Consider the following 23371-nt stretch of genomic DNA (forward strand, 5'->3'; position numbering starts at 1 on the left):
AGAAGATTCTCTGGCACAATGTGACATGACTTACTGGAACGGCAAGCTGTGCGGAATGCTTGTTACTGTCATGATTTGATATTGAATTGTTAGGCAGGGCCTGATGTCTGCCATGGATGGAAGGCGAGAGAACTGAGTACAAAATAAATCTCTTTTTTGGAATTGGAGGGGTGAGTCAAATTGATCTTTTAAAAAAACCAGTAGTTGTGGCCTTTGTGAATATTGAAAAGTCTGTTAAAGTGAACCTGAGAATAAACTAGGAGATGACTGCTTTAAGTCTGGTTTCAAGTGGTAAGTTTGCAGTGGTTTTGCCTGTAATACTGCACTACCAAGGGAAGTTTTTAGCTTTTAAAACCTTAGCAAGAATGATTTAATAGCAACATTTAATTCTTCAACTGCTCGTATCTTCATCTGAAATGTGTAAGTTAACAAAGCACCTAATATTCAACATTGCAGCAAGGCAGGTTAACTGACTGCTGGCTAGACTGTGTCCAGAAAAATTTCTCTTCCAAAATATTGCTGCTTACTTTGGCTCTTATTATTTGTGCAGAGAATGAAAGTATCCTATTTCCCAGAGCTGGCATCCTTAATTTAATTGTTCGGGACTGATTTGTTTTAGAGATTTCTTTCTTTCCATGTGCTGTACTGCTGTAGCTGTGTAGTAATACAGGTATTTGAAATAAAAATTGGAATAAAAACTGAAATTGTTTGCAGGGTGTCTTTCCTGAGAACAACCTTACCTTTTTTTAGATAGATATATTTTTTCATCCTTGATCTACACTGCTGTTCTTGTTAGGGTTATAATTCTTGTTGGCTTTTAGAGGTGGTGAAGGTTTTGAAGTGAGTGTGTTAGTTGTAGAAGTCTTGGAGAATTGCGTATTGTGAAGTTGAATTAATTTTCCGGTTTGCATATGGGTGGATGGAGTTACGTGACACAATGGGTAATATACTTGTTCTTCTATCTTTATTTTTCCATCTAGTTACATGCTGCAGCAGAAATACATGCGCAACAGTTTTCTGCATTACTGTCACAGAAATCAAGGCGTTTGCATCATAATTAGGTTTCACTGTGCTTCAAAATACAGAAGACTGTGAAGGCTAAATGTAATATAGTCCTACTAACTTGATCTCCTGGTTTCAGGTAGAACAGGACCAACTGTATTCCTTCTTTTCTAGCTTCTCACTAGATATTGGTAGTTCTTCTAGTCATTCTAGATTGAACTGCTTGACAGAGAAGGAAAGTTGAATGTATGAGAGGTGTGTAGGAGGTTTAAACTGAAATAGACATGTTTAGTACTGTTAGTAATAACAGTAGATCTCTTCTTTGTTCCTTGTTTTCCCCCTCCATTTGATTCTCAATTGTAGTGAGGTTTGCCCTTCCTTGATTGATGTAATTTTCAGACTCTCCATAGCATTCCGTCAATGCAGGTGATGCCCAAGCATTACTTAGCTCTGCAGCCTTCATGTCATTCCGCAACTGGGCACCACATTGATCTGTTGGCCAAGCTTTCATGGCTTCTGATCAAAGCTGGGGTTCCCTCCAAGAACTTCTTGACCCTTTGTACTTGTACAGTATCCGCCTCGCAGGCGGACTCCGGAGCCATCCTCTGGAATGCGTGTCTAACGCGTTCCACTCAGACCCTCAGTTCCATTCCATAATGTTAGATTTAATTGGCTGTTTTCAAACTTTCATGTACAATTTGGTTGTACACGGTAAATTACCACCCTCTTCGCCTTTTCCTAAGAGCAAGAAACTAGAACCCAGACCATGCTTTCTCTTGCTGCCTTTTGCTATTGCCCTTGAGACAGTCTTTTAGAGAGAGTGCTGGTGGGTAGTGTTTCTGTCAGAGGACAGACCTTCTTTTAATAGTGGTTTTCTTCTCTAATCTCCTGAAGACTGTACTTTTTAAACATTTGTTGTAATTTTGGACTGACTTCTGCATTTTAAAAAAAACTTTCAAATGATTAATGCTTTCTGTCCAAAGAAGTCCCAATTAAGTTTGTCCAATTTAGTAACTGTTGCCTGGCTCTTAGCGTGGCTAGGTATCCAGTCTGTCTTCCAAGTGTTTTTTTTATATTCATATATTTTAATTTTAATTCACTCGTTTCTGCATATGAGAACTTCGTGACAGAATGCATCGTATAACCAAGGTTTGCCTTTACAATAAAAGAATGCCTTTGTATGTGCTTCTGAAGTGTCAGAACTTATAGCATGGGCAGAATGATAGTCTGCTGTTGTACAGATTTCATCTACGCTTAAGTACTTAATCAGAGCATCAGCAGAAGCTATTTTTGAGAAAGGGGTAGTTTAGTTATGCGAGAGGGGAAAAAAGTTGGCAGTACTGCTTACAAAACAAATTTTGCAGTTCAAACTCCAAACCAGTGATGAGCCTCTTGCTCATACTTGGTATGAATAAAGTAAAACAAAGCCTGCCTTTATCCTCCATAACAGGCTTATGAGCTCATGTTTCGGCTTTTCCTTTCCCCTCCTTTTCTGACATCGACTCTCTCTTTCTTTTTTTTTTTTTCCTTTGCTAAATAGACAGTAACTCTCCACAATATTTTTAATCTCAACAAGACGTCCAGCGGCTGATGATGCAAAAGTGTTGCATCAACAGAGGGGATGATAGTTGGAGCATTCCAGGTCTGACACTTTTGGCCAAGGAGCCGTGTATTGTGGCCACTGGTTCCTCCCCGCACAGTGTGCGTGCTTTGGGCAGGAGACTACATTTCGTTGACTCCTGTTGTGTGCCTCCCTGCTCCTTATTTTAGGCTTCCCCAAGAAGTTATGACTGGGAGTCTCATGGTTTTAGATGAAAGAGCCTGTTGTCTTGTTGAATTATCTCCTTTCTGTCTATATTTAAAGCAAAGCTGTCAGGTATAAAAAAGGAAATACAGTGAAAGAAAAGCTCTGTTATAGTAACAGTAGGCTAGATTAGAATAGAAATTAAAGAGTGATCTAATGTGGGGGGGGGGGTTTATGAGTTTGTTTAGGCTGCTTGTTTACCTGTAGTCCGTTGGTACCTGGCAATGGAACTGGACTCAGTGTATTCAACTGTAGATGGGTTCCTGGGCACTGGTGGGATCTAACGCACAAAAATCTGTTCACTGAAATCAATGATAAGTATTTCCCCTTTTAGATTAAAAATTGTCCTTACACAAATTGGATATTATGGAATTTTAAAATAATATACATGTGTAATCCTGGGTATTGAGAAGCTGTAAGCATCTTGTACTCTTAGATTTTTGAGAGAATTGTTTTTAAAACCTAAACCAAACACTTTCATTTTTTTAATACTGTAGTGTAATAATTTAAGATAAGTTTTTTACTGGTGGCTGAAGTGAAGGCAACTTGTGAAAACCTTTTTGTTCACTAAAAGTATACCTGATACTTTTAAATTGGATTTAAGAACTTCCTCATGACAACTAAACTTCTTGAATCCATATAAAAATCTGCTTAGATCACATAATTTAGCCTTGCAGCACTGGTTTTTATTGTGCAAATAAACTATCAGAAATTGATTTATAAGCTGGTTGTTTCATAGTTGTGCCTGCTTGTTATGTACGACTGTTATTGTTGTAGTCTGTATTCCTTCACGGCATAAAGCCTTCAGACATCTCTTCAGCCGAGTCTGTTGGGCTGGTACAATCAGGTACTTCTTCTAGTCATCTTCTAGTCATGAAGTTTTCCCCAATTTAATAAAGGCAAGGTGGGATAATTTGTTGATTTCTACCTGAATGCATCATTAACCATTACAAGAGGGGAAATTAGGGCACAGGTTTGGTGTCTTTATTTTTTTTTTTTCTCTTGTAAATCTTGTTTTTGATGCAAAGGCAGTTCTGTCGCCAGCCAGTCCAGCGTGCGTAGACTCTCCCCCCCACCATAAAACAATGAGCACATTCAGGCACAACTCGTGTTTTCAGTTATTAAAAAACGGAGCCGTCTGTCTCTGCCTGTGACTTTAATCTTTAAGCCTTTATTCCCTGTACCCCACCCCCTCTTTCTTTCCCCAACCTTTTGTTTGTGAAGTGCAGAGCTACAGGATATGTGGGCCTGGAGTTTCTGAATGTATTGTACGTTCCCCTGGCAATTACAGATGTTTATAACCCTGACTGATGTTATTTCAGTATTGTGGAGGGCTAAGGGAAAATTAAAGAACTCTCTTCTTTTTTTTATTTTTTTTTTCTTTGCCCCTAGCAGTCTTTAATTTTTTTTTTTTTTTTTGGGGGGGGGGGGGATAATTGTAAACTCTGAATTTCTTCTCTTTAAAACAAATCTTGTTCAGCATCCTTGGATGAAAAATACCTGAGTGCTGTGCATGAATCTGCCTATAGCCTCTTACTCTGGGATAGTGCGTTCGGTGTTGTAAAAAGCGTGATAGTTCTGGTTTTTAGTTCAAAACAAGCTCCTTGGTGTGGGGTCCGTGACTTTTGGATACTTTATTTCAAAGACAGAGACAAGGTAGCTTAGGGCTTGCAACGCTTCAAGAGTAAAATCACGTTTGTTTATTTTCAGCTTTACATAGAACCTGAGTTTTCCTTTTTGTAGAAGAATGATTTAGAATCTGATGAATTAGAGATTTTTTTGGACTGGTGACTTGCAGAATTGTTCAAGAAAATTTATTTTTGTTAGTCTTGTAGAAAGATGCTCTTGATCTGTACAAGGTTTAAAATAAATTTCTTATTGGTGTTTCTTGAGCAATCTGAAGCTGCAGGTGCGCTGTGAGATTAATGTTCTTGAACTGGCGGGAGAGGTGGAGAGTAGAGAATCTAGCCACAAATTTCTGTGATTAAAGTGTTATTTTGCGTGTTTCTTGAGGATTCCTGAGCATTCCGTGATCTTCAGAGTAGTTGGCCTAAACGTTGAATTTAAGCAGAGGAAAGTTTAATGGAGTTGTGAAATTCAGGATGGTTTGGCAGGATCTCTAAGGCACAACTTTCATACCTGTTTTCCGACTGCGTGTGAGCTGCTGTTTATTGGTTGTGTGAGTTGAGAGTTGCATGTTAAGTGTATATTCAGGTCTGTCTGGCTACACCTGATATGATGATGGTCCTTATTTCTTAAGACTGCTGCATGAAACTTTTTGTTAGATTGATCTTTTGAAGGTAGAACAGAAGAATAAGAATTCACAATGAGATGTCCTTTGGTGAGGCAGGATTTTAAGAAGGTAACACAAAAAAAAGTCTTACTATCACCTAATATTAAACTGATTAAAATATGCTTAAAAAAATTGTAACATGTTCTAAGATGTTCATAATTCAGTAATTCTCTTAAGCACCCAGAGGGAGGCAATAGATGCTCTGTAGTAACAGATCTCTAGTCCTTTGGGAGGGAAAAAAACCCAACTAGTTGGTCATTAAGCACAGCACATTCTTTTTATCCTGAGATAGTCAAGTGCTCCAGTTGTATATTGCTTGTGTAAGGATTTCTGAAACGCACTATTTCTTTTTGTATTACAACACGGGCATAGATATGATAGAATCCCAGATATGCTAATGTAATGATATCATCTTGTAAGAATTTTAAAAACTTGAAAAGATGAGGAGCTGAGTATGAAATATTACTTGTATAGAATAGAATTTATAGAAACTTGGTACTTGTTATTCAGGTGTCTGGTTCCCCCTACCTCCCTGAGTCCAGTACTGGGCCTGTATATAACATTATAGTCAAATACGTACAAAATATGAACACATCAGTTAAGAAACATTTCAGTTAGTTGTGCTGTTCTTGGAAAACAGTGTGTTAAATTTGATGAAAAGCTAATAGAGAAGTTCACTGCCAGCTAACTGGTTTGAAGGAAAATGCGTGCGTGTAGGTACTGTTTGCCTGTTTATGTGCTACACCTCTTTCCCTGAAACAACCTTGGAAACTCTATCAAGTTATTCCAGTCATCTTTAATGTACCACTTTTCTCTCTGCAGTACAAACCTGGTTTTCTATGATTGTTGTAATTCATAACAATAGGCATATAGGTATATCCTTCTGTAGCTGAAGCCTTAGGATCCTGTAGTATCTGGGAGTTAGTGGGAATTTCACTCAGTCTTTGTCTCCATGCTCCAGTGTTTATCATTAGTGGAGAAACTTCAGGTGCAACATTCTGGAAGCTGGAAAAATAGTCTGTCTCTTTCTGTCTGGTGTGAACTGACTCTTTAGAAGATGGAGCAGGACTCCAAGTGGGTGGAAATCTGGCAGAACTGGGGATGGGCTCATGTCCTTGTTCATGCAGGTTCCAGGTGCTTGATTCCTTTTATATTGTTTAGCCACTATTTCTTTCTAGTCTTGGAAATAGCTTCAAAGATGATGTCTGTCTGTACTCTTTGAGAGATGGAGCAGGCAGAATGGTTGTACCTGTAGTCATATTTTTTGCAATATATTTAGCATTATCATATGCAAATATATTAGTGGGGTTTTTTGTAACCTGGTGGGAAATCCTGTAGAGAGCAAATGTGAAGCTCATATGAGTCAAGACTATAAAAAGTGTATATTTTATCTTGTTTCTTCTGACCTGTTTGCTTTTAGTGTTTACTGTAAAGGCTTTCATGGACCTTCAGGGGCCATTTATGGCCACTATGTAAGGCCTAAGTGTAATGTTACATTATATTTAATTCTCAGAGCAGTGAAAAAGCACATGTGGCCTTGATACCAAAGCAAAATACCTCTGAATAAGAAGTCTAAAACTTGAACGAATCACTCATCAGGCGTTGAGCGCACAATATCATCTGAGGAGGTCAAAGTGGGGTTTTGCAAGTATCCATTTTTTTTATTTTGCACCTTTGTTTTTCCTGAAGCAAGAACATATAGTGCTGATTTACTTATTGCCATATTGTTTCAGAAACCTTGGTTTAGGAACTCAACAACTCTAGGCAGAAGGAACAGGTCACTTCATTGTGGACCTCTAAGTTTGAGTCTGATACAAATCAGTGGAATTATAGATACTATTTTTGTATGTCATTTGGGAACCCAAAAATTCGACATGACTTTTTCTTGTTGAGATGTTTTGTAGTCTGGATGCCAAATTATGGAGCTGGACCTGTTCGGACTAGAGATGTAATACAGGCACGTAGTGGGGAAAAAAAAGGTTAAACCCAAATGCTAACAACCCAGTTATTTTCTTCTGTGCTTTGTTTTGCTTTCAAGTGTATGAAATAACCGTGTTTCCTACTATATGCTATGGATTGTACTCCAAGGATGATGAACAGTGTCATGACATTCAGTCTGAAATGTTAGGTAACTTTTACTTTAGTTTTGTGCAGTATTCTAAATATTTAAACTTTCCAGCTTTACTGTATCTGCATATACATATATATGAATGACACTTTAAAAAGTTAATGTTTGCTAACTAATTCACAATTTATGCACTTTCAACTTCAAGCCAAGAAAGAAATTAATGCAGCTGAAATACCATGGTGTTGTGTAATTCAGCAAATGCTAACTTTTTTTGTAGCAGTCATCTGTGTCCACTCAGAGTGATTGTTGCTTTTTTCAAGTTACGGAGGCTTTTTTAAACCCTACCACAGTTAATGTTTTCAGCCTTAAAATAAGCAGAGGTCTCTCTTGGATTCTGTCCAGTTTGTGCCTTGTCAATGTAGAAATTCAGCTCTAGTAATGGGTAGTATTAGAGAAAAGGACTTTGCTCCGTATGATGTTTTCTCTCAATTTTTACACATGCTACGCATTACACGGCATTTCTTGTTACGAGGCAAGGGTTGTTTACTTTCCAATAGACAATGAGGGGAGAGCATTCTAATTCGTGGTGATATTCTGGTTTTCTTCAGAAATATTTTGAAGAACAGGAATTGAAATGACAGACCCTAATAGTTACTCATCTAATTGGTTACATTTTCTTTGGAAACAGTGGAAGTGAATGGTTCAGAAGGTCAAAGCAAGAAAGTCAGTTACGAAATGAAGTGTCCCTTGCTTTAAGTTTTATCCTAGTGCCTCTTACAATGTTTTATAAAAAGTGAAACTTCATCCAGCTGGATGTAGCTTTAAAAATCTTAATTGCGTAAATGTCAAATCTGTATTTTCATTTGTCTGAAGCCAAAGGGTGTCTAGCAGCACCGAGTTTGGGATTGTTGTGCGATTCACTGGTATATAATTGATTGTGCTCTTTCAATAGAGGTGTTTTATTTCCCTTCTCTTGCTCAGCTTCGTGTGCTTTTGTCATTGCATGCTGTTAACATGGATTTTTCTTTGTAAATGAAGTTGTATGTGAAGAGCTTAACTGCATTTGTCTTGTTTCCTTTTTTTTGAAGCCACTTTCTTTCAGATTCCTTTTTCAGAAAGTGATTAGATCTAAAAGGCAGTATTTTATTTCAGTTTACATCGCATATGCAGTCTAATAATTTTTTGACCGCTTCTAAACATAAGTCAATTTTGCAAAAAGACAGTCATTATATGCTGTTCAATTCAATTTTCTAAAGCAATAGCACTAGTTTTATGTAAGTACACATGTACTTAGTAAGTTTCTTCCAATGCTTCCTAACAATGCTAATTGACCATTTGTTCAGCTTTAAGTTTCTCTGAAATTCCTCAGGTTGCTGTTTGATGACCAGCTTGGCCTGCAGTGGCGTCCTGTCCCTAGAAGCAGGAGGGTTGCTTTGCTCTTTCCTCTTTTCCCCTTCGCAGCTCCTGGCGCTTTGGTCCTGCTGCCTCCCTTGTGCCACCTCTGGCTCTCCCTGGAGCCCTGCGTCAGCTGGGTCGCCTCGCTAGCCCACCAGAGAGCTGTCTGGTGTTGAACTGACAGGTCTGAGCTTCAGCTTTGCCTTTCCTCGGACCCGTTGTGAGCTGTGGGAGAATAAGCACGGGGTTGGGGAAGCGGAGGTGGGAGCAGGAACTTCCCAGCTTGCAGAACTGCAGCCTCCATCACCAGGGTATGTTGGGGTGAATACCTTCTCAGTGTGCTCCACTGATGACAGCTTCTGGGTAGCTGACTATATACAAATAGCTATGTAGATTAATACAATAACAAAGCAAAACATCTGATTGCCTTGGCTTGAAACTACATAGGTAGGAATGCCTTTTTGACTCGCATATTTTATCTTTCAAATGGCAGTGAAGGAAAAATCTACTTTCATGCTTCTAAAAGTATGCTTAAGGTGAAGTGGAGCCTTTCCTTGCCTATAGAAGTGGGTATCCTTGGTTGTGGCTGTTACTTGTGCGGCTCTTGCTTATGCAAAGGCTGAGGGCGGGTTAGGTGTGCTTGGCTTCTCTTTGCCTTGGGCAGAGGGGAGGAGAAGTGTATGAAATTATTCTGATACCGAAATTAAAAAGTTTCACACGTGTTTGAGACCATAAGTGCAAGTATGCAGTGAGAAAAAACTTATTCAAAGCATTATTTACTTTGTATTAAGAATAAAATACCTGGAGGGGGGGGAAAGTGGACTTTAAAATAATTGGTCTTCATGCACAGTTCTGCCTGAAACTTACCTTTGCATAACAATGAATTATTTAAGCCTAAGATCTCCAGGTGCATATGGACAAGTCTTGTTCTATACTCTTGTGGGTTTTTTAAGTGTTTTCCCTCTTATAGCATTGTCTCATCGTAAAATAGTTCAGGTTGGAAGCAAACTCTGGAAGTGGTCTGCTTTTACCCCTTAAAGGTGGGCTGGGCATCTCGAAGTGGGCATCTTTAAGCTAGGTCAAGTTTCCCAAGATGATTTAGGGCTCCATGGATGACCTAGTGAACAATACCTCACTGAAGAGGCTAAAGGCAACACAGGACTCTTTACCTTCTGTAAAGTCTTGCAAAGGATCTCTTGATGACCTTCTTTCTTCCTGTGTTGTAATGCTTTTTTTGGGAGAGTTTTCACTTTAAGGTTTGTAGGGCTTTTTTCCCCTCAATAAGTCATCCGTTTAAAATAAGCTTATTCCTATGTGCAATATTGCAATAGCTAGATCAGCATGTAATAATAAATTACTGGAAGATATGCCTCAGTCTTTCTTAGTGTGACCTTCATGGAGGCCGTATCAGCTTTGTTCATGCCATTTCAGCATGGCCAATCAAGCCTATTGACATACTCTAATCGTTATAGGCATTTCCTCCTGTTGAAGAACACAGACTTGTGTCTGACATGTAGTTAGAACATATTCAGACAAGTGAGATCCTCGGATGACTTGACAAAGGAGAGGGTAGAGGCATTCATTGCCTTTATCTTCTTTGGGACAATATTGCACACTGGTTCATGTGGGACATGAAGTTTAAAGTATATTCCGAGTGGATTCTTGTGTGAGGTCTTTTGCAAAAGAACCCTTTTATTCCTTATTAGCAATTATCTCTTTCCATCACTTACTATTTGTAGCCGAGTTGAACTCAGGATTACAAATAAATAACTGTAAAAGACAGGTTATTTGACAAATAAGAAATGGACTTCTTAGAATTATGCCCTTATGGTCATCCTGCTTTCTCTTCGTAGCTCTCAGTTTAGGAAAGACCTTAGTGGCTGGTTTTCATTTAAAGGGAATTTGTGCAACCAGCAGTTTCTTTATTGTTCAAAAATCAAATATAACGCCTATAATTCTAAGCTTTACTGTGCATTCGGGAAGAAGTCTTGCGGGTCGCCAGTCTGACCCTCGCTATCGGAGAGACTCCACGCTGTCTCAGCACCCTGTTTGTGCTTAGAGCTGCTGAAATCTTTAGGAATGGCTTGCCTGGGAAACGGTGGTGGGATGCTTGAACCTCCGAGTTCCTGTTCTTTTCTAAGCATTTCCTAACGAAAGTTGTGGTATCGGTTTTGATCCATGATTTGCATTGCTTTACAGAGGGTTTCTTCATGAGTAATTCATGCTCTCCAGTTGTGCGTGTCTGTCTCCCCCCTCACACCTCCTATTTCGGTTTAAATTTGGGGAGATTTCCTGTCCTGTAAAACATCTTCCTTATTCATCACAATGCTTCCCCCTAAGGTACCTTGCAAAATCCTGTGTGACTTGTAGCATCTCCCAAGGTGTTACTGTATATGAAAGCAGAGAATAATTTAGTTGTTTCTGAATAAAGATTCTTAACAAAAAAATAAGGGGGGTGGCTGGGCAGGGGGAAGTTTCATACTCGCTGCATGATATAGACAATATTTCCTGAGACAGGAGATACTAACCTCAAAGAATTTAAAATAAAACATTGATTTTATTATTTTTTTGAAAGGGGGATAGGGGAGGCAAAAATGGTAGAATAGTCGGTCTTTTTATCCTACGTGCAGATGAAATTGATTAAACCTTAAAAACTCGCCTCAGTCCACCCGGTTTATTAATTGAAGAATTTCCTCTTCCCCAGAATGGGAAGTGCACATTAAAACAGAGCTTTGCCCCTGAGTAGCAATGATACTTGAGAACGGTGCATTTTCTACAATCCTATTTTCTCTTCTGCACTAGAGGAAATCCTAACATGGTAAAAAGCATATTTAAAAAAAAAAAGTATGTTTAAGGAAGTCCTCTTTCATTTCCTTGTGAAGCATGAAATCAAATTATAGCCCATGGCCCACAATTATTTTATTTTTACATTTCAAATTCCATTTTCTGCTTCCTTTCGGGGCCTGTGAACAGGAGTTGTACTGTTTGTGCAAAGTCAGTTAAAAAGATTACCACAAACAGAACAGGACACAGTAGCTTAAAGAAGCCACGAATAGGAATTTGTGCTTGTGTTCTCTGCTGGTGCGGCAGCAAAACCTCCCACTCATTCACACAGGGGCTCAACCCCCTCCCCTTCCCTCCACTAGCCCAGGTTTTACTGGGTTTTTTTATATATACATACATATAGCCAAGTTGCTTTATGTTAATGGATTTGGGGGAATCTAATGCAATACTAAACTTATGCTAGCCAAAACGGTAGTACTTGTAAATGCTGAAATATTCTCGATCTATATTTGTTGAAGAGAAAACAATTGAGATTCTGCCTATAGCTAGTTTAGTGCTTGGAGTTTATAACCTGAAAGTGGGTGCGGTGCACATAAAATAGTAGTAAGCTTTTGGAACTGGTAAAGTAATATGAGAGGCTGAAATGTTGGGTTTTTTTCCTCTTTTCCCTAGACCTTATATTGCCCTCTTGAACATACTGTAAATGTTACGCTTTGCTGTAGGGCTCCATCTACACACAGCTCAGTCTGGGAGTTTGGGTACATCATTTACAAGCGTGCAACAGGTTGCATGAACAGAAGGTGTTTTGAGGTCATGTACATGCAGAACTGCAACAACTTCTGTGATGGAGGTTGAAGGAGGTTTGTTATTTAAGATGTAATGCTCTGTTCCAAAATAAACATGGCAATTACACTGCTTTACAGGTTTTTAAAAGTGCAGCCAGTAGGTTGGGTTACTCACACTGATGTGTTTTCCTATGAATACTGATATAACAGATCTGGTTTTACTAATTGTATGCTTTTGTGTAAGGAAGTAGTATGTAAATATTGCAGAGCAAAATCAAGTGCGCTTTATTTATATAAGCTGTGTGGAAATCAAAGGTGTGTGTGATGCTACTTAACACATTTGAGGAGTGAATCTAATGGAGGGGGTGAAGGTCTGCAGCCTTGTTGCCCCCGGCTCTGGGTAGTCCTTTCTTCCTGTTTCAGTAAAAGTTTGAAGATACAATATACTAAATAACATAAATGCAGAGAATGCAATAAATTTTCTCCTAAAGATTAAAAGTTCATCAGTACATATATTTTTTAAATGCATACTGTTCTTCGGGGTCATCTGTATTTTTCGATGTACTCGGACAGCAGCCGGTGAGTTCCTTCAGGATCAGGAGTGAGAGGTGGCTACGAATGCTGTGATACAAGTGGTATCATTTCACTCTTCCCTTGGAGAAACGGAGCCAGTGGCCAGTTTAGGGAAACCGAGTTGCTGGTGGCTGCTGCCTTCTGTGCTTTTGAAACTTGTCATAATCTATGACATCTCTGATTCAACCAGTGCCGTGAGTGAAGAATAATAAATTATTTCCCTGACGACTGTTTATAATTGGTTACTCTCCAAAATTCAGAAGCAAGAGTGGGCTGGATGTGATTGTTCAAAGCAGGGGCTAGACTTTTTCTTCTCCGTGAAGGTCTCTGAGTGTGGTGTTCCCTGACACTGTTGTGGTACGAGTGAGTGCTGCTGCCTGGTCTTACTTTGTTTTCCCCGTATCTGGCTGTCATCCAGATTCTCTCTGTTCACGTGTTATCTTCCTTGTTTGTTTTTCTTCGCTTGGACTATCTACTTTACTTTGTGTTTTCGCTGTGGTTTAGCTGCTTATCTTGCAATGTAATTCCCATCTTTCCCCACCCCCTTGTGTTTTCTGATGACAACTAGTTTGTTTCATTTGCTTTGTACAGGGCTCCATCTGAGCTGTATGTCAGCACGCCAAGGATACTCCCATAGTTGATCTTTCATTTTCAAGCAAAGTGAGAAATCGCACATCAGGAGGACTTTTTGTCTTTTTGAATGTTCTTGAACACCTCTTTCATAGATGAAATGGCAAATGAAAGGTTACACCCCTGTCTTTTCTGTTGGGGAAAATGTTTGAATACCCTAGTTTATCATCGATTCTATTCAATGCAGATAAAATATTTTTGTTAATTGCTGTGCTTCCTTCTATGCAGACCTGTCCTATCATAGAATGGTTTGGGTTGGAAGGGACCTTAAAGATCATCAAGTTCCAACTCCCCTGCCATGGGCAGGGACACCTCCCACTAGAGCAGGTTGCTCAAAGCCCCATCCAGCCTGGCCTTGAACACCTCCAGGGATGGGGCATCCATGACTTCTCTGGGCAACCTGTTCCAGTGTCTCACCACCTTCACAGTGAAGAATTTCTTTCTAGTATCAAATATAAATCTCCCCTCTTTCAATTTAAAACCGTTACCCCATGTGATTACACTTTGCATGTGTGTCTGCTTCATTCAGAGTAATTTCAAGCAGTTTGCCTGCTTTGAGTGCTTGACGAACACTCTTCTCTACCATATTGCTGCTCTTAACTGTGTAGGACAATATCCTGTCTCCTTTTTTGAGCAAAAGCAAGGTGTTTCAGTTCTCTTTTGTTCCATTTCACACAAGATCCCATGGCAGGCTTTCTGTGGTCAGGCAATGCAGATGTATTGAGTGATATCGTCACCTTCTTGTGTTGCTGTGTTTGGAGTCTCCATTGTGGCTGTAATATTTTTATGTCTCAGTTAAAAGGTCTTTCCAAGAGATATTACATACATGAGACTACTCTTAGATAATCCATCCTCACTTTACCTTTCCTAGTGAAATCTCGCTCTGCTGTAGAAAGTTCTCCATGTTGTTCCATTTGTTGACTGAAATCCAACATGGTAGTGATTTGATTGATTACTAGTGTGATAGAGATTATTTAAGTAGTGGATATGAAGTTAAGCATATTGTTAGTCTGCTATTACTGCTATTTACATGCTGTGAGGGAAAATTATACTGAATGAGATGTCCCACGTTCACTGAGGGGGTTATAGTTTTGTCACCTTGTTACAAGTGACCCACCAACTTTCCTGATTAGAAATGTTACATTTGTGAATCCCTGTGAACTTTGTTTTGACTCTCCTAGGTTATTTCATTTTGGTATTTAATGAACTATTATGCATGGATGAAGGACAGCTAAGGAAATGGGTTATAGAATAAAACAAAATGTCTAGGAGAAGACTGAAGGGTTGGGAAAAAGCTGAGTTGTCAAAGATGGCTTATTAAGTGGCTCAAAGAGGAAAATTGTGGAACTAAATCTCAGTATTATTCTTTTTTTTTTTTTTTGCCTTGTTACCTGAGGGTCCTGTAGGCTTGAGCATTCGTGTCTTGCTGTGCATGAGTAGACATGTACACAACGCCCTCATGCCTTGGGGAGAATGCAGTTAAAGTATTTCTGTCAATGCTGTCCCGATCTTTCCCTTGGTTCCACGACTCCGTCGAAGGGCAGCAGCTTCCCACCTTGCTTGGCTGCCAGCTCTCCCCTTGCCGGGCTTTCTGTTCCATCTTGCAATGTCTCTTAGGACGAGTTGGCACATTAAGGCTTTGGAGGGGAGGCACAATATTTGTACTGAGGCACCTGTTTGTGAACTTGGGTGTGCTGCCGTTTCCTTGACTTGTAATATATTTTTGTCTGGAGGGTTGTGGTTATTTTTCCTTTGTTCATCTTCTCTTTGCTTTGAAATGCCCTGAGGTAGACATTCTTGACTTTCTAGCAACTGGACTGATGATTTTTATGGCTCTTTCAAAGTATTGCTGATAGCTTAATAAATACACCAATTACCAGTATTTGCTTTATAACAAATGTATTCAAACCAGCTGATTTAGTGTTTCAAGATAAAGTGGCCCTTGTACTGAAACTATGTACAACAGTTTCAGTGCAGATTTTGCCTCCTGTTGGAGGGACGAGACACCATGCATCACATATAAAGCATCTTGTCAGCCACCCTTTTCGAGACCAGATTTGGATCTGGTTGCTTTGGCTTAATTCTGGAGTATAAGGATTGCTGTGCTCTAGTAGTCATAGCAGACTTAGCCAAAAGTTAAGCTGCAGCTTTTTTATTTTACTAGATGCACTTTTAATAGTATTAATAATCAATTTGACTTCATGGTTTATTAATTATTAATTCCCATTCATTTTAAGGATGTCACTTGTGTAGTAAGAATTACTGTGTGGTTTAGTTTACTACAAAATACATGTGTTGTATTAAGTCTAAAAAAAAAACCCTGCTGTATATACTCACAAAATCAGATGCATTCTGATTGTTCAGCATTTTGTCCTACTTTAACTATTTGTATGCTGTTCGTTCCCCTTGCTTACTCTCCTTTAGGTGTGCACTTCTATGTGGTGTATAAAGTCTGAGCCTTTTGTACAGCCTTGATGATGCTTGTGTTATAATTTAAGCAATTTCTAAATTAATACAGTTCTTGAAACAATAAAAATTAAAAATACTTTTGAAGATATAAAGTCTATCTTCAATTTGTTATGGAGAGATATTTGAAATGATTGCTGAAAATTCTGCAGGAGCTTTGGAAATGTCATGATTATCCAACTAGCACTCTGAAGGGTTTAGCATTCATTATTTCAAGATGAAAGCTTTGGTAGGTTGAAAATAGTCATTTGTTGTAACCATAATTTTTTTTCTTGTTGTAGCTCCCACCCACTCATTCACCCCTGCACTTCAACCTCAGAATGATTTCCTATCCTGAGTTCATGGGAATTATGAACAAGGGTAGCTGTTGTCATAGCCATTGTAAAAGTTTTTTTTTCTTTTAAAAAAAAAGGCGGGAGGGGGAGGAGGGTTGGAGAGGGCGAAGGAACAAGGAACAGTTGTATCGATTTCTTGTTCTTCTGGTCAAAAGCTTAAGGCAAACATTTAAAGTACTTAATTTCAGAATGCAGCAACTTTGCATGATTTCTAAATTCTATCACTTTTCAAAATGTGTTTTTTTGACATGACTTTCTGGTAACTGAGCTTTGGATTTTGTTTTAGTTTTTTATATTTAAACTTTTTCAACATTAAAGTCTGTTGCACTTTACTTTTTTGGTATTCAGAGTATTTCAGTTACCTGGGGGTGGGAAAACTCTGAATGTAATTAGTGGAAGGCCCAACATTCATCAAAAACTTCCTTGAAAACTTATTTAAATCATGTAATTCAGGTTGCTTCAATCAAAGGGGTAAGGGTTCATGACAACAATACTTTGAAAAATAAAATAAAAATAATTCATAAGCATGATCGGTAACTTCAGCCTGAAATTTTTCTTGAAGAGATATAAGAATGGGGTCTGTTTGTGGCTGGGTATGAAGGCACATATTCAAGTTACGTAGATCTGAATTGGGAGTGAATGACAATATATTGCAGGGTTTAAATCACCTTTTCCTCACCTTGAGGGATTGTAGGAATTTATTTAGACTTGGGATAAACCTGTCTCTGGTGCTGGTCATCTTGGTTTCACTTTTATAAAATTTTGGACTTTGAAAGAAGAAATGTTGGGAAGCAGATGGGGACCGAGGGTTGCAGACGTAGTTATGTCACATGTAGGTGGCTCTTATTGGGGTTGCTCTGAGTGTGCAACTGTCTGCAGTGTTGTTGTGTGTTTCTTTGGCTGTACCATATTCTTATTTAGCTTCTTAGATTATCTTCTAATTGAGGCAAATGTCATACTTGTGTTGCTGCAGGGGTGGTTTTCTTAGCGGTTTGTTTTTTTTTTTAATGCAGTGGTAACATCCTTATACTTGAGCTGTTAATATGGAGGAATATGTAAGCTGTCACATGCTTCCATATTTTTTATGATCTGATGGTAGCATATGATAGCTTAAATTTCTGAGGTCTGATTTTTAAACACAGCCGTGCATTTAGTGCTTACTTTGACTTGTGGTTTATTCATATTTCTAGGAGTTGCTACATATCCTGACAGTTTTAATGGAAACTATTTGAGAAAATGATCCTCGATCTTTTTATGGTACTGCAATACTGACTGTGAATTCTCCTCCAGGTGCCCAGATTATTGATTTGATGATGCTTGTAATAGATGTGACAAAAGGAATGCAGACGCAGTCAGCAGAGTGCCTGGTAATTGGGCAAATTGCCTGCCAGAAGATGGTGGTAGTTCTGAACAAAATAGATCTCCTTCCAGAGGGGAAGAGACAAAGTGCCATTGAGAAGATGACTAAGAAAATGCAGAAGACCTTGGAAAATACAAAGTAAGTTAACAGTAATATTAACAGCTAACTTGTAACAAAATGTTTAACAAATACCTAACAAATCTGGCCCCTGCTAGGGGAAATACAAACCTAGAGAAGTCTAGCAAAGATGATGGGTGGGAAGACTACCAGAAACTGAAATGCAGTCCTGAATTTGCATCTGCAAGTATCATGTGTAGAGAAATACTATTTTCCTACAATGAAGCTTTGCAGTTTAAAGAGCTGCTTGGAGTTCAGGTTGGATAAAACAAAGCCAGAATACCAAGAGCTGGGTGAAGAACTGTTGGGTTTTTTTCCCAGTTGAAAAGAAAATGTTAGGGCTTTTCTTTAACTGAGGGTGAAAAATGTGATCACCCTGACTAGGGAGAGCAGAATGATGGACGTTTATATAACGTAATGTGGCTCTGGCTGGGATGGTGTTTGTTAGTCCTGTTTAGGTAAATTAATTGAGGTGTACATAATGAGTGAAGAGCAGTGAGATACATGAGTGGAAATATGGCTGTTACAAAGTGGGAAGATACAGTACAGACACAATACTCATTTAGTGGTTGCACAAATTGAAGCAAAGCTGCTCTTTCAACTGTGCAACTGCCACACAGTTGGCAGATCTTGGTGTCTTTCCAGCTCCTGTGTTGTTCTTGGGTCTGTTCATTTTGCTGGGAATGTTACAGAGGTCACCAAGAAAGTGAAATTCTGTCTTGTGAACTCAGAATCCTACAACTTCCAATTCTCTCTGGCAGATGTCGATTTAAGGGCAAATAAATACAGGGTGGCTTGGTTTTCTGTTGTAGATTCCTGCCCCCTTTTTAGGGGAGCTGGAGAAAGGAGACACCTGTAATATATCAAAGCATTTTGGATCAACAATTTTTTATAGCTGTGAGTTTGTTGATCCCATTCACAGGTAATCCCAATGGGGGATAGCATTGAGATAATAAAGTTAATAAAAACTTAGAGATAATTATCTAATGGTTTTCTTATGGTTTTATTTGGTTGTTTGAAAGGTTGATATATAGAATGTGAATTAAGCAGCACTGCAATTAATAGCTATTTTTTATCTTTTTCTCATCTGCGCAAGAAGTTAATGATTTTTAAGAGAGTTTATCTTAATATACTGCTTGCTTTTATTTAGTCTTTCTTATTTTAAAATCTGTTTATTCTTCTTGAATGGCAGTACTTGCTGCTGCAGGTGGTACTTAATTCTTGGTTTAGTCCAAGATATATTGTGAATGTTTAGGGAAGAAAACCTTGCTACTTGCATATTCATAAAAGGAAGACATATTTTGTGCTCAGATATACTTTTTATGTACACTGTTTGAATTAAATCTTTTTTTGCATGTGCAGTCTGTGCTTTATGGTGCTTTGAAAGCACTGCTGACCTGGGCTTGATTATAAGGTGCTTGTCCTGTTGTATCTTGGGCATGTCTTGTTTCTCAACAGCCTCTTTTCCCACTTGACTTTGGATTTCCAAATGTATGCTTTCTAACTGTTTTTGTATTTCTAAACTACTCTTATTAGCAAAGCACATGCTGAGACCACTTGACAGCTGCCTCTCACCCCACATGCTTGGCAATGAGTTTTTTTTTCCAGGAATGGTTTACTCGTTGATTATTATTTCCCTACACACGCAGGCATGCATGCATAATTCCATAGTAGTAAGCGAATCTGAAGTCTGTTGCAGCTATAGAGTAGGTGTTGCCCTTGATGCTGGGGAAATTATTGTAATGTTGTCAGGAGATTCCATGGAAGGTGGAAAAAATAGGTAGAGGAAAGTAGCTGTCATATATATGAATAGTTTGACACTTGTAAATTTAACCTAATCAAAACTTGCTTGTTCCATGGATTGATGCCAAAAGTAAAAGCAAGCTGTCCCTCTGAATGGAATTGCTATTTTTTCATAATTTTCTACTCATGCCAGCTTTTATCTTTGTCCAGCAGGATCTAAACTGTGACAATAAATCAGTGTGATGGAGTAAGAGTTTTAGTAGGGCTGAATCATGTTTGGAAGTGCCTCCAAAGGCATTATGCGTTTACTCCATTTTGTTCTGGCATATGGGAAAAGGAGTAAAGCACCTGGTTCAACATAAATTTCTATTTATTGCAATATAGTGCCCTGAAGCATTTGTATGAAAATAAATTTACAAAAGTTTTATGGTTTATCACAGGAATTTTCAGTGCACGTTTTTAAATTAGCCTTTATTCCTAGATGCCTCAGACTTATGGCATATAAACAAAGAATATTCCTTATGTGCTTGATTACTGTTTGGTCACTAAATGACCTCCCTTTATAGAACTTAGCAATTTTTCTTTATCAAGACACTGTCTTTTTCCTCCCAGCTCACTCCCTTTTTGAGATAAAATTTACGGAGGGTGCATGTCAAAAGGATGACAACAGTAATTACTTTTGGTCTGAATCTGTCTCACAAGAATCAAGTATCTATGAGAACCAATCACTTTTTTGTTTTATTGCTGATTATTATTCCATTGCTTTAAAAATATATATGTATTTTTACACGGTTAATCCTGACTTTTGCAAAAATGCAGTATTAATTTGGCTCATAGTCTAACTTCCCTGTCCAAAATAAAGGCAAAACAAGCTATCAGATGATTGAAACACTAGGTTTTAGGGAGCAAAAGTTACAAATTCAGTCAGCAGACTTTTAAAAAGCTGCTTAATATTTAGGACTTGAAGACTAAAAATCATTGCAAGAGAAAAGCTGAACTGAAGTCAGTGGTGGAGGTACTGCTCTTCTCTGAACCTTTGCATATTTGAGGTCATGGGTTTCATGAACTTTGATTTCAGTAGATTTAGATCTTTCTTTTGTCTTCAGCTCTTGCAGTCTGCCTGCAGACTTGGGTAGACCTCATGTACTATCTTGCATTTGGCTCCTGTTTTGAAGGGTATGACTCTACAGCTAGGGTTATAATTGCTTTAATGAAAGTTGAAAGCGGTGCCAGTCTCTAGGTAAAATGGCTTGAGTGCAAAGCCACTGCAGTAAGACTGGGTAACAGACCCTTGCTTCTGGAATAAAATGAAGTCTTGCTTTTGACTGCCACAGATTTGAATCGGTAGCAAATAAACAGGATTGAAGATTTCACAGTGAAGTCCAGTAGCGCAGGTGCTTGTAATTCAAGAGAAAAATTGTCAGTTCTTCACTAAGGGGGAAGAGCAGATAAATTGGAATTTGAGGGAATTTCCTTGCCTTCATTGTTAGATGAGTCTGGAACTACTTTACATTGACACAGGTAGGAGATCTGTGGTCTAATGGTTGGGAGTCTTTCTCTCTTTCAGGTTCTGTGGGTGTCCCATTGTTGCTGTTGCAGCAAAGCCCGGTGGACCAGAAGCCCCAGAGTCTGAGAATCCACTAGGTGTTTCTGAATTAATTGAGGTACTTGCTGAAGAACATAATAATAACATAAAATGTGCTAAAACTTTTCTTTAAGTCTTTAGGAGTATACTCTATTAGTATCTAGAGCTGAGGAGCTCCTGCATTAATGTCAGTTTTAAGGAACTTGATTCTTTAGGGATTCCTTCTCCAGTATATGGAGAAGTTGAGGTTGCATACCCCAAAAGTAGATCTTCTTTTTCAACTAATAGGCTTCAATACCTTTGAATAGCTGTGTCTTAAGAAACAGCTATCACATGTGGTGGAATTGGTTTTAAAGTTGTAAAGAATTATGAAGCATAATGAATAAAAATAGCTTTAAAATTCTGCCATATCCTTGGTAGTACATGCTGTTTTGTGATTGTACCACAGTTAAAAAAACAGTAAAGCTGTGGTCAGGCACTCAAAAATTACATGTTGGGAATTGTCTCCTTCCCTCCTGTGTGTTATGATCCAGCGTTAAAGCACATGATTCTTTATTCCAAACAACCCCTACTTTCTTCCTTGCACAGGATGGACAGGGCTCAACTAGTGAGCAGGTAGTCTGTATTTTGTTTTAATTCTCATTATTCTCTGTGTGGCCTCATGACTCCATTCAAATACTGCTCTGCATTCAGAATGATTAATTTCCTCCTGGACTTTTCTTTGGCACACATCACTGTGGTCATAAGCACTTGGCAAACAGTTAATTTACTTCCAAAAGACCTATAGGAAGTGTAGAGGTGACTTTAATCCATATTTAGATTGGGAAGCTGAGGCACAAAGGAGTTAAGTCCACTGAATTTACTAATTTTGGTTGCCAAATTTGAGGAAACTAGGAACTCTTTTGTGACATGCTTGTTTTCAGATCATAGTACCTGCCAATTTTGATTGCAATTGTGAGTGCTTAGGACTTCTGTTAAGCTTTGAGGTTTCTGTTTTGACACTCTGAGGGTGTATAGTCAGTGATTACCTCTGGAAAGTTTCATTTTTTAAGAGAATGACAGTACACGGGAGTTCTGGCGTAAGCAAGTGTAGAATCCATTCTGTAGAGGAGCACCACCTGCCTTCACAATAAGCCCATCTTTCTCTGTGATAGGCTGCCTCGCTGACTGCATGCCTTGCACATCTGCAAAAGATAAAATGCGTGGCCTGGATTTACCCTGTGCCCTGAATGAGGCAGGGCCTGGAAAAAAACTATGTGATTGTATAACTAACATTATATCAGACCCATACGAACAAGAGAAGCTTTTAAGCAAACTAATGCTACACAGGTATACTTAGCTCCGGCAATGTGAGTTGGGGTTTTTGGTTGGTTGTGGGGTGTTGGTTGGTTTGTGGAGTTTTTTTGAGGTGGGAGGAAGGCAGGTGGGAGAGAATAAATTCTCAGGTTTTCAAAGAAGTAAGTTATACAATAAGTTATATGGCATGAAATTACACTGTGAAGGGCAGGACACTTAAAATAGCTGTTTGAGAGCAGTTTGTAGCTTGTAGTAGGCTTGTCACCGTTTCTGTGAATAAGCTCTAGGGAAAAATAGCATCTTTGCCCTGGAGGGGTGTCACTGTTATTTGCAGGCAGCAGAAAGTAGTCCTAAAACAAAGGCATCATTCTTTTCAGGCTTAACAAGGTCTGATTCGGAAGCTTTGGATGCTGCCAGGTTTAAAATACTTGTAAACTGCTGAAGTTAGAGTGCAGCACCAGTCATCAAAAATCTAGGGATGTCTGGCACAGGGCAGCCTGGCTTGTACAAAGGCAGGATGTTCCCCAGGGCTGCTGAGCATGGAATGTCCTAACTCCTCCCAGGCACTTGTGACCTGCAGTGGGCACGGCAGGGCTGTGGGCTTAGGTTAGATTTAGCAAGAACAAGGCTGGCCACAGCAATGTCTAGAGAGGTGGAGATGGGAAAGTCCTTAGTTCTGCCTTCATCTGGTTCCGGGTGGAGTTACTGGGCTGTTCCCAAGGGTTAAAAACGTTGAAGAAAATACTCACATTGCGCTGGTTCTGTTGACTCTGAGACCTAATATTAGAAGAGCTGGCAAATGCTGTGTGAGCCCTGCCATTGAGCTTCAAGGTATTATCCTTTCTGTCCTTGATAAGAGACTCTCTCCATTGTTCTGCTGTTACAACTTGGGCTTAACCTGCAATTTCTGACCTTAAAAGGAGACATTAAAGTCAGTGCCAAGTTTATATGATGATGTTATAACAGAGGCAGAGCTCAAAAGTGATTTGAGACAGGGATGAACCAGTTCCTCTGAAGCATCATTGGGTACATGACTGCGTTTCTGTAATTAAGGTCTTCTGTCTATGATGATATATTTTAAAAAACATAGTATTTATAAGCAAAACAGAAATCCTAAACTTGGAGAATTTCTCTA

The 23371-nt window shown here is 38.9% G+C and overlaps 1 protein-coding gene across 2 annotated transcripts in view; it reads left to right on the forward strand.

Moving 5' to 3' along the window:
* EEFSEC (eukaryotic elongation factor, selenocysteine-tRNA specific) overlaps positions 1–23371 on the forward strand; it is a 126962-nt gene that overhangs the window by 17066 nt on the left and 86525 nt on the right. For both annotated transcript variants that reach the window (XM_074152014.1, XM_074152015.1), the window contains exons 2-3: positions 17426–17633; positions 20923–21019. In XM_074152014.1, coding sequence (XP_074008115.1) covers positions 17426–17633; positions 20923–21019 — 305 coding nt within the window. The remainder of the gene's footprint in view (positions 1–17425; positions 17634–20922; positions 21020–23371) is intronic.

This window comes from Numenius arquata, chromosome 8, assembly GCF_964106895.1.
Source record: "Numenius arquata chromosome 8, bNumArq3.hap1.1, whole genome shotgun sequence".
Taxonomy (NCBI): Eukaryota; Metazoa; Chordata; class Aves; order Charadriiformes; family Scolopacidae; genus Numenius; species Numenius arquata.